Source organism: Silurus meridionalis, chromosome 9 (assembly GCF_014805685.1).
Source record: "Silurus meridionalis isolate SWU-2019-XX chromosome 9, ASM1480568v1, whole genome shotgun sequence".
Classification (NCBI taxonomy): domain Eukaryota; kingdom Metazoa; phylum Chordata; class Actinopteri; order Siluriformes; family Siluridae; genus Silurus; species Silurus meridionalis.
In genome coordinates, this window is record NC_060892.1 from 9126162 (window position 1) to 9144746 (window position 18585).

General features: G+C 36.9%; 1 protein-coding gene across 4 annotated transcripts in view; it reads right to left on the reverse strand.

The window, feature by feature from the left end:
• Nucleotides 1-18585, reverse strand: part of arnt2 (aryl-hydrocarbon receptor nuclear translocator 2) — a 111564-nt gene that overhangs the window by 82988 nt on the left and 9991 nt on the right. For 2 of the 4 annotated variants that reach the window (XM_046857776.1, XM_046857774.1), the window contains exons 2-6: nucleotides 16298-16412; nucleotides 11497-11544; nucleotides 8656-8700; nucleotides 5295-5508; nucleotides 3888-4101 (exon numbers count right to left, since the gene is read on the reverse strand). In XM_046857776.1, coding sequence (XP_046713732.1) covers nucleotides 3888-4101; nucleotides 5295-5508; nucleotides 8656-8700; nucleotides 11497-11544; nucleotides 16298-16412 — 636 coding nt within the window. The remainder of the gene's footprint in view (nucleotides 1-3887; nucleotides 4102-5294; nucleotides 5509-8655; nucleotides 8701-11496; nucleotides 11545-16297; nucleotides 16413-18585) is intronic. The other 2 variants (XM_046857778.1, XM_046857777.1) reach the window with 1 other exon arrangement.

Below are 18585 nucleotides of genomic sequence, written 5' to 3' on the forward strand. Positions count from 1 at the left end.
AGTAAATACAATCATCGTTAAATAAAATTAAATATGGCCATACAACACAGAGGATATTAAAAAAAATTTGGCCTTTGCAACATGCTGACTTCACTGATGGAAAATGCGCTTACACAAGTGTCCTGCTAAAATCTCGATTTTATATGTGATAAGTCAGGGCCTATGTCAGCTATGAAATTCTTGCGAATTGTTGGGTGTTGGATTAATTTGCACAGATAAGATGTGTTATCTTTAAGGAGAAGTTTTCAAAATGCTATTCATATAATATTTTTCATACTAACTCTCTATGTTGCTTCCTGTTATAAATAAAGCATTAAGTCATATCTATCTACACTATATGGACAAACATTTGTGGAGACCTCACTATAGGATTCATATACTGTAGATAGATAGACAGATAGACAGAAAGTTAGATACAACTTTGTCACTGCAAAGAACAGTTACACAGCAATGAAATGCAGATGAGCATCTATCAGAAGTGCAAAATAGCAGCGTTTGTGAAAAATTGACATTTGTGAACATCTTATTCCACATTTAGTCCCTATACGCTGTAATAATAATCTTCACTCTTCTGGAAAAATGGGGTGAGGACGCCTCAGTCTGCATCTCCAATACATCCCCAAGGTGTTCAGTAGGGTTGAGGTCTGAGTTCTACAGAAGGCCACACAAGATCTTCCATTCCAACCCATGTAAACCATATGTTTATAAAGCTCACTTTTTACACTGGAAGGCATCGCTGAAACGGGTTTGGCTCTCCTAATAAAAGTGAAGGGAAAATCTATTTTTTAAATATATCTATATTTTTCTATTGTTGGCTAATTAGATAATTTTCTAAATAAATCATTGCAGTGTGCTTATTTGCCAATAGAACAAGACTATTTTGAACTTAAAATTAGCATTTCTACATTTATGGTACAGTGGTACCCCGCTTATCGACCTTAATCCGTTCCTTAAAACTGATCGAAATGCGAAAAGGTCGAAGCGCAAATGTAATTATCCCATAAGAAATAATGGAAAACCAATTAATCCGTTCCCGACCTCCACCGATACCCATTTATTAACAATTTTTGCCCTGTTTTTAGCAGTATTAATACTAAATAATACATAAAATAATACAGGTACATAAAGAATACTGTATATAATACAGTAAAAAGTATAAATTAAAAAGATTACAAAAGTAACAAAAAAAATGATTGTACTGTACTTACTCGTTAAGTCGCAGTGAAATTTCGGTCGAAAAACTGTTCGCTAAGCGAAAAGGTCGATGTCCGAGCCGGTCGATAAGCGGGGTACCACTGTATTTGGAAGATTATTACTAATCCAGAGTTGCTTATAATTATTTCATAAGTAGTTTAGGGGTTAAGTGTCCTGCAGTAGCAGATTGTTACAGTAAGTTGCTGAGCATAAACTGAGGATGGATTTGGACTATAATAAAATCAGTCTGCTACAATGGCTTAGTACTACAGTTGCTGTCAACAGTTTTTGCATTCAAGTGTCTACAGTGAACAGATGATAGAATTATAATGAATGACCTATATAAGTCTGGTTCCTCTTAAGGTTTCTTTCCCATACCATCTCAGGGAGAGTTTTCTTGCCATTGTCACCACTGGCCTGCTCATTAGGGATAACTTGTAGGGGATAAATTAGCACGGACTGATTAATACATTTAAAACTAATATTTGTAATGTATCTACTTCTGTAATGCTGCTTCTGGGGCAACGTTTATTGTTAAAAGCCCAATACAAAGTCAACTGAATTGCATTGAATTGATATTAGTGATGCTGGGATTTAAACTTAAAACCTTCAAATGGAAAAAGCTTCATGTTGACTGTATTTAGGATGTCTTAACCTGCTCAGATTTAATTTATTTTGCATTGTGGTAATGACCTATTCAGTTTAAGTCTGGTCTCAGTAGCATCTTAAAAAAGATTTGATTGCCAGCTCCTACAGTAGCTGTAATAACCAATCTCAAAGGGGCTTGAATAGAACTATAAAGTGAAATGCAAACCATGGCACTGAATGTGCTCTTTCACACAGTGGGGGCCATAACCGAATTCACTCTGCCATCGTGCTATTTTTTTATTGGATTTTTATTTTCGCTCGAACAGAAAACAAGATTAAGTACAGGAGTAGGTGGGATCAGAATTCCATCATGAACAGCATTAGTCAACTAATCAATGCAACCCCTACCTCTGTTAATGACTATATTACACCAATGCAATACATTCTCTCCACTGTCAGATTCATTTAGGTTGGATTTTCTGGACATTATTTTTAAGTTCTTTGGTGCAGTTAATAGTCACTGGTATTGATTTCAGTGTGCACTGAACTCCTAAACAACCACACAAATACATCATATAATTTTTTTTTAACGGATCTGCCTGCAGCAAGCAATGTATCAAACTCCTCTATAGTCAATTTTAGAAGACAACTTGAAATACACCTTTTTTGTGGTTATTTCTTTTGTGGTCAAAACTGCATTACTTACACAGGCTGCAATAATATATAAAAATATCAAATACAAATTAGTGTAATCGAGGATCCCGATGACAGACGTGAGCTCAAATCGACCCGTTTAAATGGTCACATTACATTAAATTAAAATAAAGATGCTATATTAATAGTAGGGAATAAAATCTTTCAGTAAGAATCAGTAAGAATGATCTCATTTGCATAATGCAAGTTCACCCTGGTGGAATATATCTTGCTTGTTAGCAGGCTGAACTATTCTGTAAAATGCCAAAATGAGAGAGGAATGCTGCAGGCGGGAAACAAGCGGGAGAGAGGGATGACAGATGTGCGAGTTTAGAGTGCCCTCTGGTGAGGAAACGTGTAATAAATGAGACTTCCTGTAGCAGAGGGATGAATCTGGATGTACGCTTCCAGGCTCTGAGGTGTCAAAATGATGCTTCTCTGATACCTTTTCAAACAACACTAAGGTTCTTAGTTGCTTGAAAATAACAGTACACACATAACAACATATCAATAACATAAATGGAGCTGTTTGGTAGCTGTAGTCTATTGTACAATGCATTATTTGACTACAAATCCAGGCTACGCTCTGACTACAACTGACGAGAAGAATTACTAGTTACATTCCATCAAACAGTTTAGAAAATTCAGTGTGATGCATGATGTAACAACCACATTGTTCATTTGCATCTTCAGACTACAGGTTTATTATCTTCTATAGAGATAATGCTTTACCAAATATGGATAAACTATAGATGAATATAGGGCTTGTCTTTTCAGTGCATTTTTTTTATGCTTTTAAACACCAATCAGAGGGTTTATACATTCTTCACTTTTATAACTACATCCAAAGTTTGTGGACACCTAAGCATAAGATTCCTATGTGCTTTGATTTAAAATCTCATTCCGCACTTTTTTGTCCCCTCCACTCTCCTGATAAGTTGTTCCAATAGATTATAAAGTGTGCTTTTGGCGATTTGTGGTCATTCAGTCACAAGAGTGTTAGTTAGAATTGATGTAGGTGATTTGAAGAGGCCTGGGGTGCAGTCAGTGGCCAATATTTTCAAATGTGTTCAATAGGTTTGAGGTCAAAGCTGGAAGAGGTTTGGGTGTTCAAATAAAGGAATGATTTTATTGCTACTGCATCCAAAAACACAATTGTGTTCAACTTTGTAGTAACAATTCGAGGAAGAACCGCATATAGCTGGCAAAGTCAGATGTCCAAGACTTTTTTCCCATCAAGTGTACCTTTTCTATTCATCTCACTGTAGTAACATACGTTCTAAAAGTCATAGATAATAATCCAATAGTTTCCCTACTGCTTTTTGTTACTGATATGCTTGGTTTTAATGGGTAAGCTCAGAGATATCTTTAGTACACCTGTGTGCCTAGATAGGTCATTTCAAATGTCTTACCAGTCATGGAGTTCTCAGAGGTGCTGAGCTGCTCGCGGAGTTTGTCCACATCGTCAGGGTGGACCTGCTCGTACAGAGTGCTCCCAAACCACTCGGACTGAGGATGGTTCAGCACGGGGGTCACTGAGTCTGACACATAGATCACACGGCCCGTCTCTGCAGCCACCACAAACAGGAAGCCATCAGCCGCCTCCAGGATCAAGTGCTTCAGCTCCTGCGGAACAAAACACACCAGGCATTGTGATTCAGACCAAGAAGAATGCTAAGATTGGCCTAACATAATGTTTGAACTGCTCAATTGGCAGTGATGGTTTACTGGTTAATGTTCCAATTAGAAGGTTGTTCGGTCAGATTCTGTTACTCTTAAGCTGCCACTGTTTAACCTCAACTTCAAGATGTTTTGCATGAAAGCATCTGCAGAGGAAAAAAAAAGAGAACCCCAGCTTTTCTCTTCGAAAGAATCCATTATGACTTTTTTGGCACCTTGAAGCTGTCAGAGAAAAAAAATTTAGATTTGCACATTTTTGCTCTTATTCCAAATGTCAATATGAGTAATGGCTCAAGGATGTGTCTTTAGTGTTGCTTTATCTGGAGATCATCTGCAAAATGTAAGGTGATTAGACAATCAGCCGTTATAGACAAAAAAAAATGCATATGACATTTTTTTCATTGACTTACTTTGTTTCTCAGACTCTTGCTATTATTCGGAACCCTATAAAATATCTGTTTTTGAGCATCCAGGCTTTCAGTTTCTACTCCATCTAATGCTTTTGACATCCAATTTACCATCAGTAAATAAAATCATCCTGTGGTTTGAGGCAGGCATCTTTTTCTTTTGTGAAAAATTACTTAACTTTTAATACCTCTGCTAAATTAAGATATTACTGTCATTCAAAAGGGCACTGGAAAGATGCAGGTGCAGACTAAAGCAGAAAATAAACACCATGGCAATGAGGGACGGCAAAAGAAGCCGGGTGTCAACACACAATATCAAATAATATCAGAGAACAGACTAATATCAAGTGGCTGAGACAAACACAGGTCCAGGTCAAATAGAAAATAACATTACTAAGGCTTGATACTGGCAAAGACAAGACGAAGTGTGTACTAAGTCCTCAATGATTCAAAAGTGATTTCATGTGGCTGTGTGTGTGTGTGTGTGTGTGTGTGTGTGTGTGTGTGTGTGTGTGTGACAACAGGGTCGACTTCTATGGGTCGACTTCTATTATCAATGGTATCAATCGAGAATTTGATTCGCTTTATAATATAATTATAACTTTTTCGGGACAAATTCATCCCAAATGAATGAATAAATCTGTAAAAAAAAAAAAAATAAGTATTTTCGTCCACAAAAAAAATCAAATCAATCCAGTGTAATTTGTGTGGTGGTGAAACCAGGCTGCCCACCTGCTCGGTGAGGAAGGAGGGCTTGTAGGCTCCATCAGTGGACGTGTTGCCAGTTCCTCTCATGGACTTCATGTGTGACACGGCCATACGTAAGATGGTGAGCTTGTCGGGTTTCCTGGCCAGCGCACTACAGGTGGGCACCATGTCTGACAGCTCGGTGATGTACTGCGTCATTTTATTCCGTCGGCGTCGCTCGATCTCACTGTGGTTCTCTCTGCACAGAGAAACAGGGAAAAGCTAGTGCTTTATATGTATGTAATAACCAAATCATTATGAACTATAATTAGTGAACAGAAGTCTGATTGTTCTATGATTAATAAGGGAGTAAACTCATAATTAATTCATATTTATTTAATAAAAACTGGAGCGCAAGAAAACTACGCTTAATTAGATGCCCGATTAGAACTTGGCTCCAGACTTAATGTTTTTTGATTGAATAACCTTCTACTGTAATGACCGTGTCTAAAAAAGTTCTGTGTTGAATGCTGTAAAGCACCTAAAGAAAAATACTTCAATAGTAATTCCCCATTCTATGAACCGCGTTTTTTTGCATGGGTCGATGCACATACATTGTTAAATAACTCAAAACATCAAAACCAGGAAGAACTATTAGCTCAGAGCTCATTGCCAATCCACCACTGTCAGGAGCTCTGTCTCGCTCCACTGTCTCAAGAAGCTCCGTCTCGCTCCACTGTCTCAAGGAGCTCAGCTAACTCTCTCTGTACCCTGGCAGCATTGTATGGCTGACTGGCACAGCTTTACCACAATTACAAAACAAACCTAAAAACAAAATGCTTTGTATATTTACATGATGTTCGTATTCTACAGATGTTACACAACTAGAGACTTTCGATTAGCTTGACTTAGCCGAGCATGCAAGAAGACATCTTGAATTCTTAAGATCAATGGAATGTCTTTTGACACCTGTGCTATTCTTGCAGTTAGAGATTTTGCTACCTTACGACTTTGACTGTGATGTGAAATATAACTATGAATTCATTAAGTTGGACCTGTTTTTATGACTAAACTATTAACTTTATGTACTTTATGTAGTGTCCTATTTAGTTGTGTGTTTTTGCATTATCTTGTGTTTATTATGTTGTTTTACGTAGCACCTTGGTCCTGATGCAATGTTGATTAATTTCTCTGTGTACTTTACTGTATATTAGTGAAATGACAATATTATAGTCTACACTAGCAGCTAATAATGTCAACGTTTATAGTGTTAAACAACAAACTATGACTTCTAGCTACTACTACTAACTACTTCAAATCACTCATCTTTATGGTTAACAGGAGCTAACTAGCATGTATTAGCAAGAAGAGAAATTTAATTGAATCTAAGTTTAAGATAGCTAAACAGATTGTTAAACAGAATAAATCATTTAAAGTCAAAGATTTATTAGTAAATGCTCCTGTTAGTAATTCAAATAAAATTAATGTCCACAGGACAAAAAACTGCACGTGATTACCGAAGGAAGACTTTAGCAATATTTAGCTAAGCCTGTATACTGTAATGATTTGTAGTCTTGCTAGCTGGAATCACCCATAAGAGGGTCTGGTTTTTCCTCAAGCTTCATTCCTCGTTTCATTTAAGAAAGTTTTCCACAAAATCTACATCTGAATTTCAGTAAAGCTGCATCACGCCAATGAGGTTTATAATCACTCTGATTAGCATTAGGATTCTGAAAATGCTGCACATGTCTTAGATCTCCGCAACTAGTCTGCATTTCATCCCCGTTTTTTGAGAATCTGAAGACAAATTTCACCTTATTAAGTAGAATCGCTGTGTTCCTACCCTTAACACATCATTATCCCTCTTCACTGTTCAGCTCAGATACTCATTAGGGTACATAGTCATTTTTTTTCCCTCAGAGTTGCCTTATAAAGTGCATTTCAATAGAAAAGAGAAAGTAGCATTATAAATCCCAAGTGTCAGGACAGTTGTGTTAGTCATCTGAGTCCGACAGCTCGGCACGACAAAGAGTCACACAGAACTAGGAGATAATTAGAGGCTGTAGTTAGATGGACACAGCTGGCTGCATAAAAAAAAAAGCTAAATAAATTATTTCGAAAATAAATCTAACTGCATAATTGAAAAAAACCTACACAATTTAACTACATTAATACTGGATGGACATATGGAGCATGGAGCAAAATTAACCATGATATAAAAAGAATTAACGGGAAAAGTGATGTGCATTTAATGTCTTTGCAAAATGTATAATTAAATAAATGATCTGTCATTTTACTTTAGTTAGGACGTGCAGTATTTCAAATTTATATCGCTCACATGTCTCTCACATCAAGGCACTCCAACATAATAATCACGCTCGCAGGAGATCGGTTTAACCCCAACTCATGCACTGAAGTGGTTCTTTAACATCGACTACAAGGAAAGAAAAATCTACAGCGGAACTGCAACAAATCCACAACTAACGGGTGTAAAACAATGATACGAGGTGCATTAGCATCTATTATATTCTCCAAAAATCCATATCTCCATTTGGATTTAAGCTGACAATTGGTGTGACCTAAATAAAAACAAATTCAGCTTAAGCAATATAGTGGTTCTCTAACATCAGCAGTTCACAGGGAAAGAAAAATCCACAGCAGAACTGGAATGAATTCAGGAACATGTGTAAAGCAATGCCTTTTTGGCTCCAAATATCCACAATCTGTATTTGAATTTAGAGCTGAAAATGGGTGTGGCCTAAAATAACCTAAAAACGTTTATTATTTTAATTGTTTCTTTTGTAATTTTTATATAATACACATCTGGCTCTTACATTTTCTCAACCTCAGCTGCATCACTCAACTTCATGGTAATAAATGTGGTTTTTCTTTGTCCTAAAATCATTTTATCTTTTAAGTAAAGATCTCCTTCCCTTGGGATCCCAGTCCGCACACAGTCTAAACCAGATGTCCTGTGAACCTTTATGGAAAGCTTTCAAGCTTCCTGTCAATCACATCAGTGTGCTCTAATGTGCCTCCTCATTGTATTGGTATTTATTTCTGTGTAGGGCACTTTATCCGGTTGTTAAATCCTAAATGTGGATTCATGAGAGCAAACAAACAGAACCATCCTATACAGTTCTTTTAGCTAAGCAGTAACTTAGTATTAAAAGAACCTTCTACAGTTTCTATATATGTTCCAATTCTACCTCATTCACACACTAAAGTATCTCCCCAAAACCATGAATATGTTTATCAATTTATCTATATCTATATGTTTAGCAGTCAGTCTCCCAGATCACTTGTTCGTTCTCACGACTTCTTGCCAGGACAAAGGCGAAGGCTGGGCTCAACAGAAGAGCCTCTGTCTCAGCGACAGAATCCCAGCAGTGCCACGTCGCCCTACCTTGCATAACGTTCTTTATCAGCAGGCATTTGATCATCATCATACCTGCAAACAGAAAGAAAACAGAAAGAAGGAATAAGTAATAATAATAGCAGAATGGATTTGACGCTTGATACTTAAGATACTGAATTCAAGTGTGTTTATGTATGTGAATGAAGCATATATTGTATGTAAAAGAAAATGAACCGAAGATGTCAAATGAATTAAAGACACAAAACAAATTGATTTATCCCTCTTATATGGTACAGTCTATGTTTATAGCATGGGCTGTCTGAATGCTTGATTCTCATTGGCTGGAAGGTGTGGCCAATTGAATTCAGTTTAATGACCTTTCGAAATGAAATGTCTGAACACTTGCAACCAAAAAGCAACATACAGTTTTAGTTGCATACTAAGTGAGACGGCTGACGCAAAATAGACTAAAAACAATGGCTACATATAGCGTGCTAGCGCTTCTTTGGCATGCAATATAAAACTACCAAAATTGCAAAAACAGTTTTTATCCTTTCAGTCAGATTTGTTCCTGCAAACCTCGATTACAGTTTTGTTGGCAGATGAACAATCCACGTGCATCAATTTTGCCTAGAAATCATGCATTAAAGCGATGCAGCATAGACTGTACCATAAATTATCCCTTATATACAGTTTATCACTAGTTCAGCAGCCTGACTGAGACCATGCAGCCCTATTAAAATGTGATCTTGCTTTATTCTGAATATAACAAAACCACAAGAAGGTCGCATAAAAAAAGGCCAAAAGATGGCGGTCTTTGAAATCACTTAACCAAGCCCCTATCCGTTCTCTCTAATTATGCAAACACACAATTATCAATCGCTTTTTAAATCCGCAATCGTATTTGATTAGCGGTCAAAATCGAACGGAATGATGAGAGGGCTACAAGTGTTTCAAATCAGTATTATAATTATTATCTTGCACACATTCTTATTGCATTTTAATGTATCTATCTACTGATCTATCTGTTATTGTTACAAGGCAATTAGCACGTCATTAAAATGTGCAAAATTTAATTCCGCCACATTTCGGGTTGTTGCATCTAATGGTTTATTAAACACTTGGTGCTGATTGAGATGCTATAACACTGCTTGAGGCTGCATGGCTGTGTTGGGAGTCTAGCATTTATACTGGAAGACAGGAGCAGTGCTGAAATTAGCTGTAGTGCGGCCAGCAGAGGGCAGTGTCTCCACTCCGGGGACTTAAGGATACACGGAGAACATGGACTGAAAAGAAACAACATGATGAGGCAAAAAAAATCAAAAACATGATTAAATCGTTTCAAATGGCACAAACTCAAGGTGAAGCATGACTGAGAGGAAAAAAAATATCTTAATAAAAATGGATAAAATATGATTTCACAAAGATGCAAAATAATAAAGACATGATTTATGGTATTTGATGTGAATGCTGGAGAATCTTTATACACTATATGGACAGTTTTTGGAAACTGGATTTCTCCAGACATATTCTGTTCTTACCAAAACTTTCCACAAAGTTGGAAGCACATGATTGTATAGCATGTGTTTTGATGCGGGTGCATTAAATTTGCTATTCACTTGCGCTAAGAAACCCAGACCTGTTCCAGCATGACAATATCCTTGTGCACAAAACCAGCTCCATAAAGCCTGAAGTGGGAGATCTTGAGTGGCCTGTTATAGAGCTCTGACCTCAACCCAATTGAACATCTTTGGGATGAATCAGAATACTGACTACACCCCAGACCTTCTCACTCTATATCAGTACCTGATTTTACTAATACTTATGTGGATGAATGAGCACAAATCTCCACAAGCACACTCCAAAAACTAATAGAACATCTTCCTAAAATAATGTTTTTAGAATGAGAAGAAAGAATTAGTTTATTGTAGCAACAAATATGGACTACCATAATTTCCGGACTATTAGGCTATGTATAAGCCGCACCCACTGAATTTTACAAATATTTTTATTTTAAACATAAATAATCCGCACCTGTGTATAAGCCAGGTCAATGTCTACACTGAAACTAATGAACTTTACACAGGCATTAACGAAAGACTGTTACACGGTGTAACGGGTGAAATATGTTGTGGCTCCTTTAAGAGCATAGCAGTATTTGGGGAATAGGCTGCCGCCGCATTTTTCCGGTATTACTGCATGTGTGCAAGACTGAGGAATATGTCCTTACTGATTTCTGATGCTCATTTCTAAGTTTCTTTGACTAACCCGTAACGATGTTGCCAAGAAAAATAAAAAAGCACGAGTTTTGGAAACCTGTCTGTGCTTATATGATTTCTGTTGCAACTGGAGTTAGCGAGCTCTCCCTTCACCCAGACTCAACGCGTTACAACGGCTTGTATCTAAACAGTAGCCTACCAAGTAAGTCATTGTTCACTGTCTTCCGCCGTCCTTTCAAAAGTATTTCTCTCAAGAGTTTTTCTTTTGGCATCGTTTTGCGTTTAAAAAAAACAGTTTTTTCTCCCAATGTGGGAGGTGAGGTGTTTTTTCTTTTCTGTTCGGAAATTTTATTGGTCTAATGTTATGGGGTTCAGTTTTTTGGCTTGAAGTTTGTGAAACCGGGAAAAACCCAGGAAAAATTCATAAATAAGCCGCTTTGTTGTAAAAAAGTATCGGCTTATAGTCCGAAAAATACGGTAAATGTGGAAAGGGATGTTAAGAAAGCACATAAAAGTCTTGTAGCTAAGTTTCCACAAACTTGTACATATAATGTATAGTTTCATAGTGTTTGATTTAGGAAATAAATCAAAATGAGATTTATTTATATATCTGTGATAATGTAATTAAAATGTGATAGAAAGATGTTTCAAAATCTGCCAGAATTCAGACCTTGAAAATTTGCTCGGCCCTTCACCATCTTCATCGTCAAAGTCCATCCTGCAAGAGAAAATTACTGTGTGAATATATTTGTGTATAAATAGCACCACAAAACCATCTTTTATTAAATGTCTACAAAAAGCAAAGAAAAGCAGAGTGTTCTGTAATGAAATTGCAACTTTTTTCTATTGGACAAAATTCAGTTTGGACATTAAATACGCTTCAAAAGTATTTGTTATTAAAAAATATATATTTTAAAACGGAAAAAACTAAATATCTCAAAAGTGACACAATGTGTCATGATATCAATGTTGTGCAGCGTTAGGTCAGCTCATTTCTGCAGCATTTCTGATTTACGAGCAAAACAGTATACGAGATATAAAAAAAACACAGTTTATTACACATTTTTGACATTCTATTATATGTTGCTATTTCTCTTTTTTTTTTTTTTTATCACTTTTCCAATTATGGACATGAGCAAATCATGTCATGCTGCCTGCAAGTATTAAAACCTGGGACACAGGCTCGTGGAGATTTGTTTTACAACGTTTATTTCACATATGTCAGACAGATGGCGCTGTGATGCCAGGCCTGGTTTCTTCATTGTGTTTAATCAAACACAGTTTTCAAACTGGTAAATTACAAAACTGCCCCGAGCATCACACTGACTCTGTTGGATTGGATTCTTCCTAAATGTATCATGGTGTCATTTCCTCCCCAAATATGCGACAGACATACACCTGGCAGTCCACATGATTTCTTTATCGTCCAGTTCTGATGCTCACCTTCCCCTTCATATGTGCATTTGGTGGATTCCACACAGGCACTCTGCATCTATATAACCCTAAAAACAGCAAGCTGTGATGCACTCTGTTTTCTATCATAGATAGCATCATAGATAGCGTGAGTCAGTAAATTGTGGTGCTGTAGCTCTCCAGATGAATCAGACGAGACAGTTTGGCCATTTCATCACACACATTAATGAGCTGTACTGGCCATGTTTATAACCAGTTCTTGATAGCTAGTTAACCACTGTATACCAAGAACACTATAATACCTGCCATTATGGAGAAGCTCTGATCCAGTCTTCTAGTTAACACAATGTTACATCATTTATTTAAGTCATTTAGACCCTCATGCTTGCCCATTTTTCCTGCTTCCAATATTCATTTTCTGCCTATCATATCCCACCCCTTGACAGGTGCTTGAGTGGTTTCAATGTTATGACTGAATGGTGCATCCACTTTTACATGATGTTCAGAATTTTTAAACTAGCGTAAAAAAATCAACAAATAAACAGACCAACTTTTCTGTACCTCTTAAACTTCCGGCCTAAAAGTCAATAATTGATTTACAGTGATCCATAGACATGCTGCTGAAGTGCAGACATGTCACTGATGAAAGTGTCACCGATGCCAGCATGTGGGCGACTAAAATGTTGTATCCATGGAAACCGCATGCATATGAGTGTTTTCACAGTTTTAATGTGATTAATAGGAATAAAAGCAACTGTTCAGTTTAGACAGGACATTCTGAACACCATATGGTACATCAAAACAACAATCTCTGTCTCTTCAAGTGTGTGTGTGTGTTGTCTCAATGTGTGTTGGGTTAAAAACCCAGGCAAAGTGAACTATTGAACTACGGATGCGTCATTCTATGCACACTGATTAATCAATTGAAATATCCATCTGGAAGCAGTGTGACTAATTGTTTTTTTGTGTGGTTTTTGTTTTTAATGAAAGAGTTGGGGTCATATCATAATTATAATCATGCAATGAGGAGGATCGGAACATCATCCTCAACAGCTCTCCGGATCGTCAGATACCAATCCGGCATTGACATCCACATAGTGACAGGCCTGGGTTTCACTTCTGAAGTTGTCCATTATATTAGAGGTGTTTTGGCAAACAACTGATAGACATTGTGTTCTGCGTCCATATGGACAAAAGTAATGAGAGCCCTGTCTTTTCCAACCATATGTGGTTCTTCTCCAAACTGTTACCACAAAGTTGGAGTCACACAATTTTATAGGCTGTTTTTGAATGTGGTAACATTAAATAATCCCTACACATGAACTAGAAGACCCCTGTGTACAAAGCCAGCTCCATAAAGCTCCTATTGTAGAGCTCTAAACCCTGACCTAGAGAACACCTTTGGGATGAATTTTGGCCTCCCAAAGCTACATCAGAACCTGACCTAACAGAACCTGACTGAATGAGCATCTCCACAACCACACTGCAAAATGTAGTGGAAGATCTTCCACAAAGAGTGAACGATCTTCCACTAAAAGTTATTATAACAGCAATTGTTGACTAAATGTGGAATGGGATGTTCGAAAACCGCATATGAATGGGTCAGGTGTCCTTAAAACCTATGTCCATATAGTTTTAAAAAAGAATATTTCTCTCTAATCCTGAACTTTTCATGAACAACAGATCATATTTAACAAATGTAAATAAAATAAATTAACTCTACATTAAAAAATCATAAACACCTTGGCTCTGCTTCACAGAATCCTATAAGTCCTGGACCCTGCTTGGAGCAGATGGTACATTCATTCTGATTCTGATCAAGGCTGGTGCTACCCCTGATATAATAACTTAGGATCAGATTGATGTGTCTATGTTCATTTTTGTGGAAAATATTGCACAGGCAATGTAGTTTATTTTTTGGAGGGATGTAAACAGCTAACATGACTGAATGGGGGCAAGAGTTACTTTAAATGCCTCTAAATTAGTTTATAGTTATATAATGTTAAAAGTGGGAATATTGTGTTTCTCAATGGAGGTTTATTTAAACACTACTGACTAGAGTCATGAACCCTGATAAGTACAGGTGAGAAATGGTGAGAAATGAATTACTATCCTAGAGTACAGTGACTAACCTTACTCTTAACTTATTAGTCATGAAGTAGTTTCTAGAATGTCTAGAAATTTCTAGAAGCTCCATGTAATGTTACTATATAACTTCTTGGAAAAGTTGCTTGTCCAAAAAACCAATTGTACTGCAATTGATTTCAAATTACAGTGTCATATAGGTCCATCATCATTAACAGAATGTTTTGTAACTAAACCTCATCAACAGATGTTCTTCTTAAATTCTGAAATCACAAAGAGATTCAAGGGTCAAGGTTTAAAAAAAATTGTGAATTTCCCTTCACTCTACACAATTACTTTCTAATAAATTCAGGTTTTTTTTTAATTATTATATTTAAATAGCTGTCCTGTGACTTACACCACTGTGTGCTTGAAATGTGGTGATGCTATTTTGGAAAATGGATTATTAATAGAATTTGGGCCTTGGTGTAACAGACTGTGTTAATGCCACAATGACAATTAGTCATATTCAAGTAATAGAGTCAAATTAAAGGACAAGTTTATTATATATTCTTAAAGTAAAACATATATAAATAATCGAATTGATTTTTGGCTGTCAGAAAGCCACCATATTTTCAGAATTATGCAAATATAGTTTGAATTTGACATGGGATGCAAACAAATACTTCTCTGTCTGTTGTGTCTCGGTATCATTTGACCTGTTACAGAACTGCGTGTGACTCGATAAGCCACAAACTTGTGAGGTCTGGATAAACCACAAATGGTTTTGCAGATGTTTATCTACTTTGCTACGGGTTTTTTCTCTCGGCCAACTAAAATACTTCATATCCAGACATCAGTCTGTGAGTTGGTGACCCTGTTTTATATATTTCTTACAAGATACATAATTCTTACAATTCCACTCTTATAAGTTCTCATCACTAATTCAAACAGCAGCGAAGAACTAGGTTCAACACATATTTTTCACTGATACTAGTATAAATAAATTAAATAACTGGTAAAAGCAACTTTAACTCTCCCACATACCAAACTCATACCAAAAATTCTGTTGGTCACAATTAAAATATCACTTTCAGGCCTGCCATCACTGATTGGCTGGTTTTATAGTAACCTTATGTGTTGCATAATCAGGCTGCATCTGTTGTCTATTTCAGTGCATGTTGGCTGTTACATTAGCTAAATCAAGTTTATCTCACAGCTCTACGATCTCTATCAAATGCTACCCAGTCACTACGCAGCCATCTGTTAACTTCTGAAGAGGGCAATTCAAAAAGAGCAATGGCTCTCTATATGTGTGTCAAAAGTACCACATGTAAGTCCTCATCCTTCTGGACTAGTAGCTGCTATACAATCAAAGAAACTTGGAAAGCAAAAAGACTTGGAAAGCCTAGGCTTTGGACACACTGCTTATCAGTTAAAAAGAATTAAGTGTTTAGGCCTGGCTGGTGCTAATGAGATTTACAGCCACTGAGATCCAACAAGCTGGAAAGCTCACACTGATTCAATTACAGTTCTTTAATAAAGTGGAAGGTTGCTTAATGGTGTTCAGATCTAATAGAACTGGAGAAAATGGCTGGATCCTGTAACAACGTAGATTTATGGCAAATCAGCGCAGTGTAAAAAATACAATTAGTGCCAGGAGGGAAAGATATATCCCAACCAAAGTTATGGTCAATAGCTGGCATGATGTTTGACCTGTAAGCATTCTCTAGAGTTACTGTACTCGCACACATATGAAATATTAAATAATGAGAAAATCAATACGATATAGCGGGTGACAGAAAGTCCTGGAGGTAGAAAATTAGACCCTGTTCGATTTCCTTGAAATTGAATTCGCAAGATATAATATAATTACAAAACACTTGATTCCAAACCACGGATGACTAATCAGTTCGGGTAAGTCACTGCCACATACAGTACATCATGGCATCATCTTGTCAATGAGCTCAAAATTCAAGAGACGGGTTACTTACCCTGTAGATCTCCTCTTGCCCCCTCGTCCTGGCATGTTGCCCCCCATTCTCACCTGCCCTGCACCCACAACAGCACCTGCCATTGTTACCGGACCAGGAAGATCTGTGCCCATCTCTATAGAAGAAACCAAAAAATAGAGTTAAAGACACCACGTTAAACAGTAATACAGTACATTTGCAAATTATTGCTAAATCTCGGGAAATGAATGCAAATGAAAGTGTGCTAGTTAGCAATAAGAGGCAGAACATGACTGTCCCTGGTGTTACTGGATGTCTGTGATGTCCTTGTTTAACATTGAATTTATTTGTGATGTCACACTCCACAAGGGTAATGCTCTTATAAAAGCAGGCCCTCAAGTTTCTGTATTATGATTTTGTTGTGATAGACATAGCATTTTACAGAGAAGGTTGCTGTATACACAGAACTGTTCAAGCGTACTAAACTAATACACCTGAATGCTCAAAAATACTATTTAGTAGTACATTCAAAAGTTACAAGGATCTGCAATAAGCATTTGCTCATTATATATGCTAGCTGGAGGCTCCCTATTGCCCCTATCTAAGCCCCACCCCTGCTCCAAACAACATGCATTAGTCAACCTGTAATGCATGCACTGACACACTGATCACAGACTAAACTACTGTTCTGGGAAAAATATTGACAGCTTTAATGTAACACGTGCATGCCAAAGTCGTATAAAAGCTCACGCTACAATGCCTTTGGTCAAACGTATCTAATGAGGCCAACAAAGTCTGGCGCTCGCCTCCAAGCGCACAAAATTCCCATTCATATTTTATGTGGTGTATATAAGAATTTTTCAGTCTCCCATAATATATACACAGGCACGCGCAGACTCATATCCACACTTCAGATTTAATTTTAGGTTTCCTGTGAGCGCTCGTTCGCCTTGTGCTTAATCAGCTGTAACTAACACAGCCAACACATTCTAAAAATCCCTTACACACACAAACACTTCATCTTTAGGTCTCTTTCACATCACGTTTTTTTTGCAGGGTCTGGACTCGAGTGAAATTAATACTTTTAGCTCATGTGGTTTGGTTTCACACCACACATAATAACAGAAAGAGCACCTCAATCAAACAGTGTTGGACTTGTTGATTTGGTGTGCACCAAGTGTGACTATTGGGTTTTCACTTTTTTTTAGAAGAAGGCAGAGCTGGAAAAATGCACCAGGGTTCGATTCAAATAGGCTAAATACTGAGTATGTGTTCTCACTTTGGCTAGAGTAGGAGTGAACACACAATATTACTTTAGGACACCTTTACAACACACAATATAGCTTTTTTGTTCAGGCTGTTAAGAAGTTATAGTCATATTTACACACACTTCAGTCAATTGCATGTTGTGATTATATAGAGATACCGAAAAGATGAAATGGACAAAAAAAAAGGAACTGATGTTAGACTTTTTTTGGACATTTTACAATCATAAGATAGCCAGCTAAGTGCAATCAGGGACAGATATATTTCTCCTCAAAACAGTGAGTAATGATAGTCAGTGGTGTAGATTTAGCAAGCTAACATCTGGGTAGGTTGATCGTAAATAAATTATCCTGTTTATTTGCTTATTTACTCATTAGTTTTTTTCTTTTGCAATAAGCAGCCATGTTGAGTCAGCTTCAATGGTTAAACTCAATGGAACTCAAGAGTTCAGGACACCATTCCAGACTCCTTAGTCAGAATTCTGATTTGAGGTTTTCTGTTTTTTTATCGTTCTGATTCTGAGCATTCTGAATTACAGGAATTATGAGATTTGCAGCCTCTCTGTGAATGCAGTAATCGTCTCATAATAGTCTGGTATGTTTCTTTATTAAATGTGGCTAGGACTTGCCTACTTTCACAAAAAAGGGCATTTGACCCACAGTGAAATCAGGCAACCGCAGACCTTTTCCAGTGCGTGTCGATCAACACGCAAGAATCCTATTCATCCGCTGCCAACTCTTTCAGAGAACTTAAATAACTTTTTTTAATCCAGTAATTTTGTCTCAATCTAAGAAACCTATTGTGTTCAAAAGTTTGTCATCTCTGTAACCAAGACTGGTGCCAATTTTCTGATGCTTGTGGCCAGAAACTTACAAAACACCTTGATAAGCCAGAGCTAAAACTGTTTATAATATGTAATAACAGCTTTATTAATAATAAATGTATTCACTGGATTTAAAACAATTTTAGATTCCAATCTAGGATTCATTGGGCAGTTTTTCGGATTGACAGATCTCTAAAGCACTATGGATTGGGTAATATGAAAGAATAATCCCATCATATGA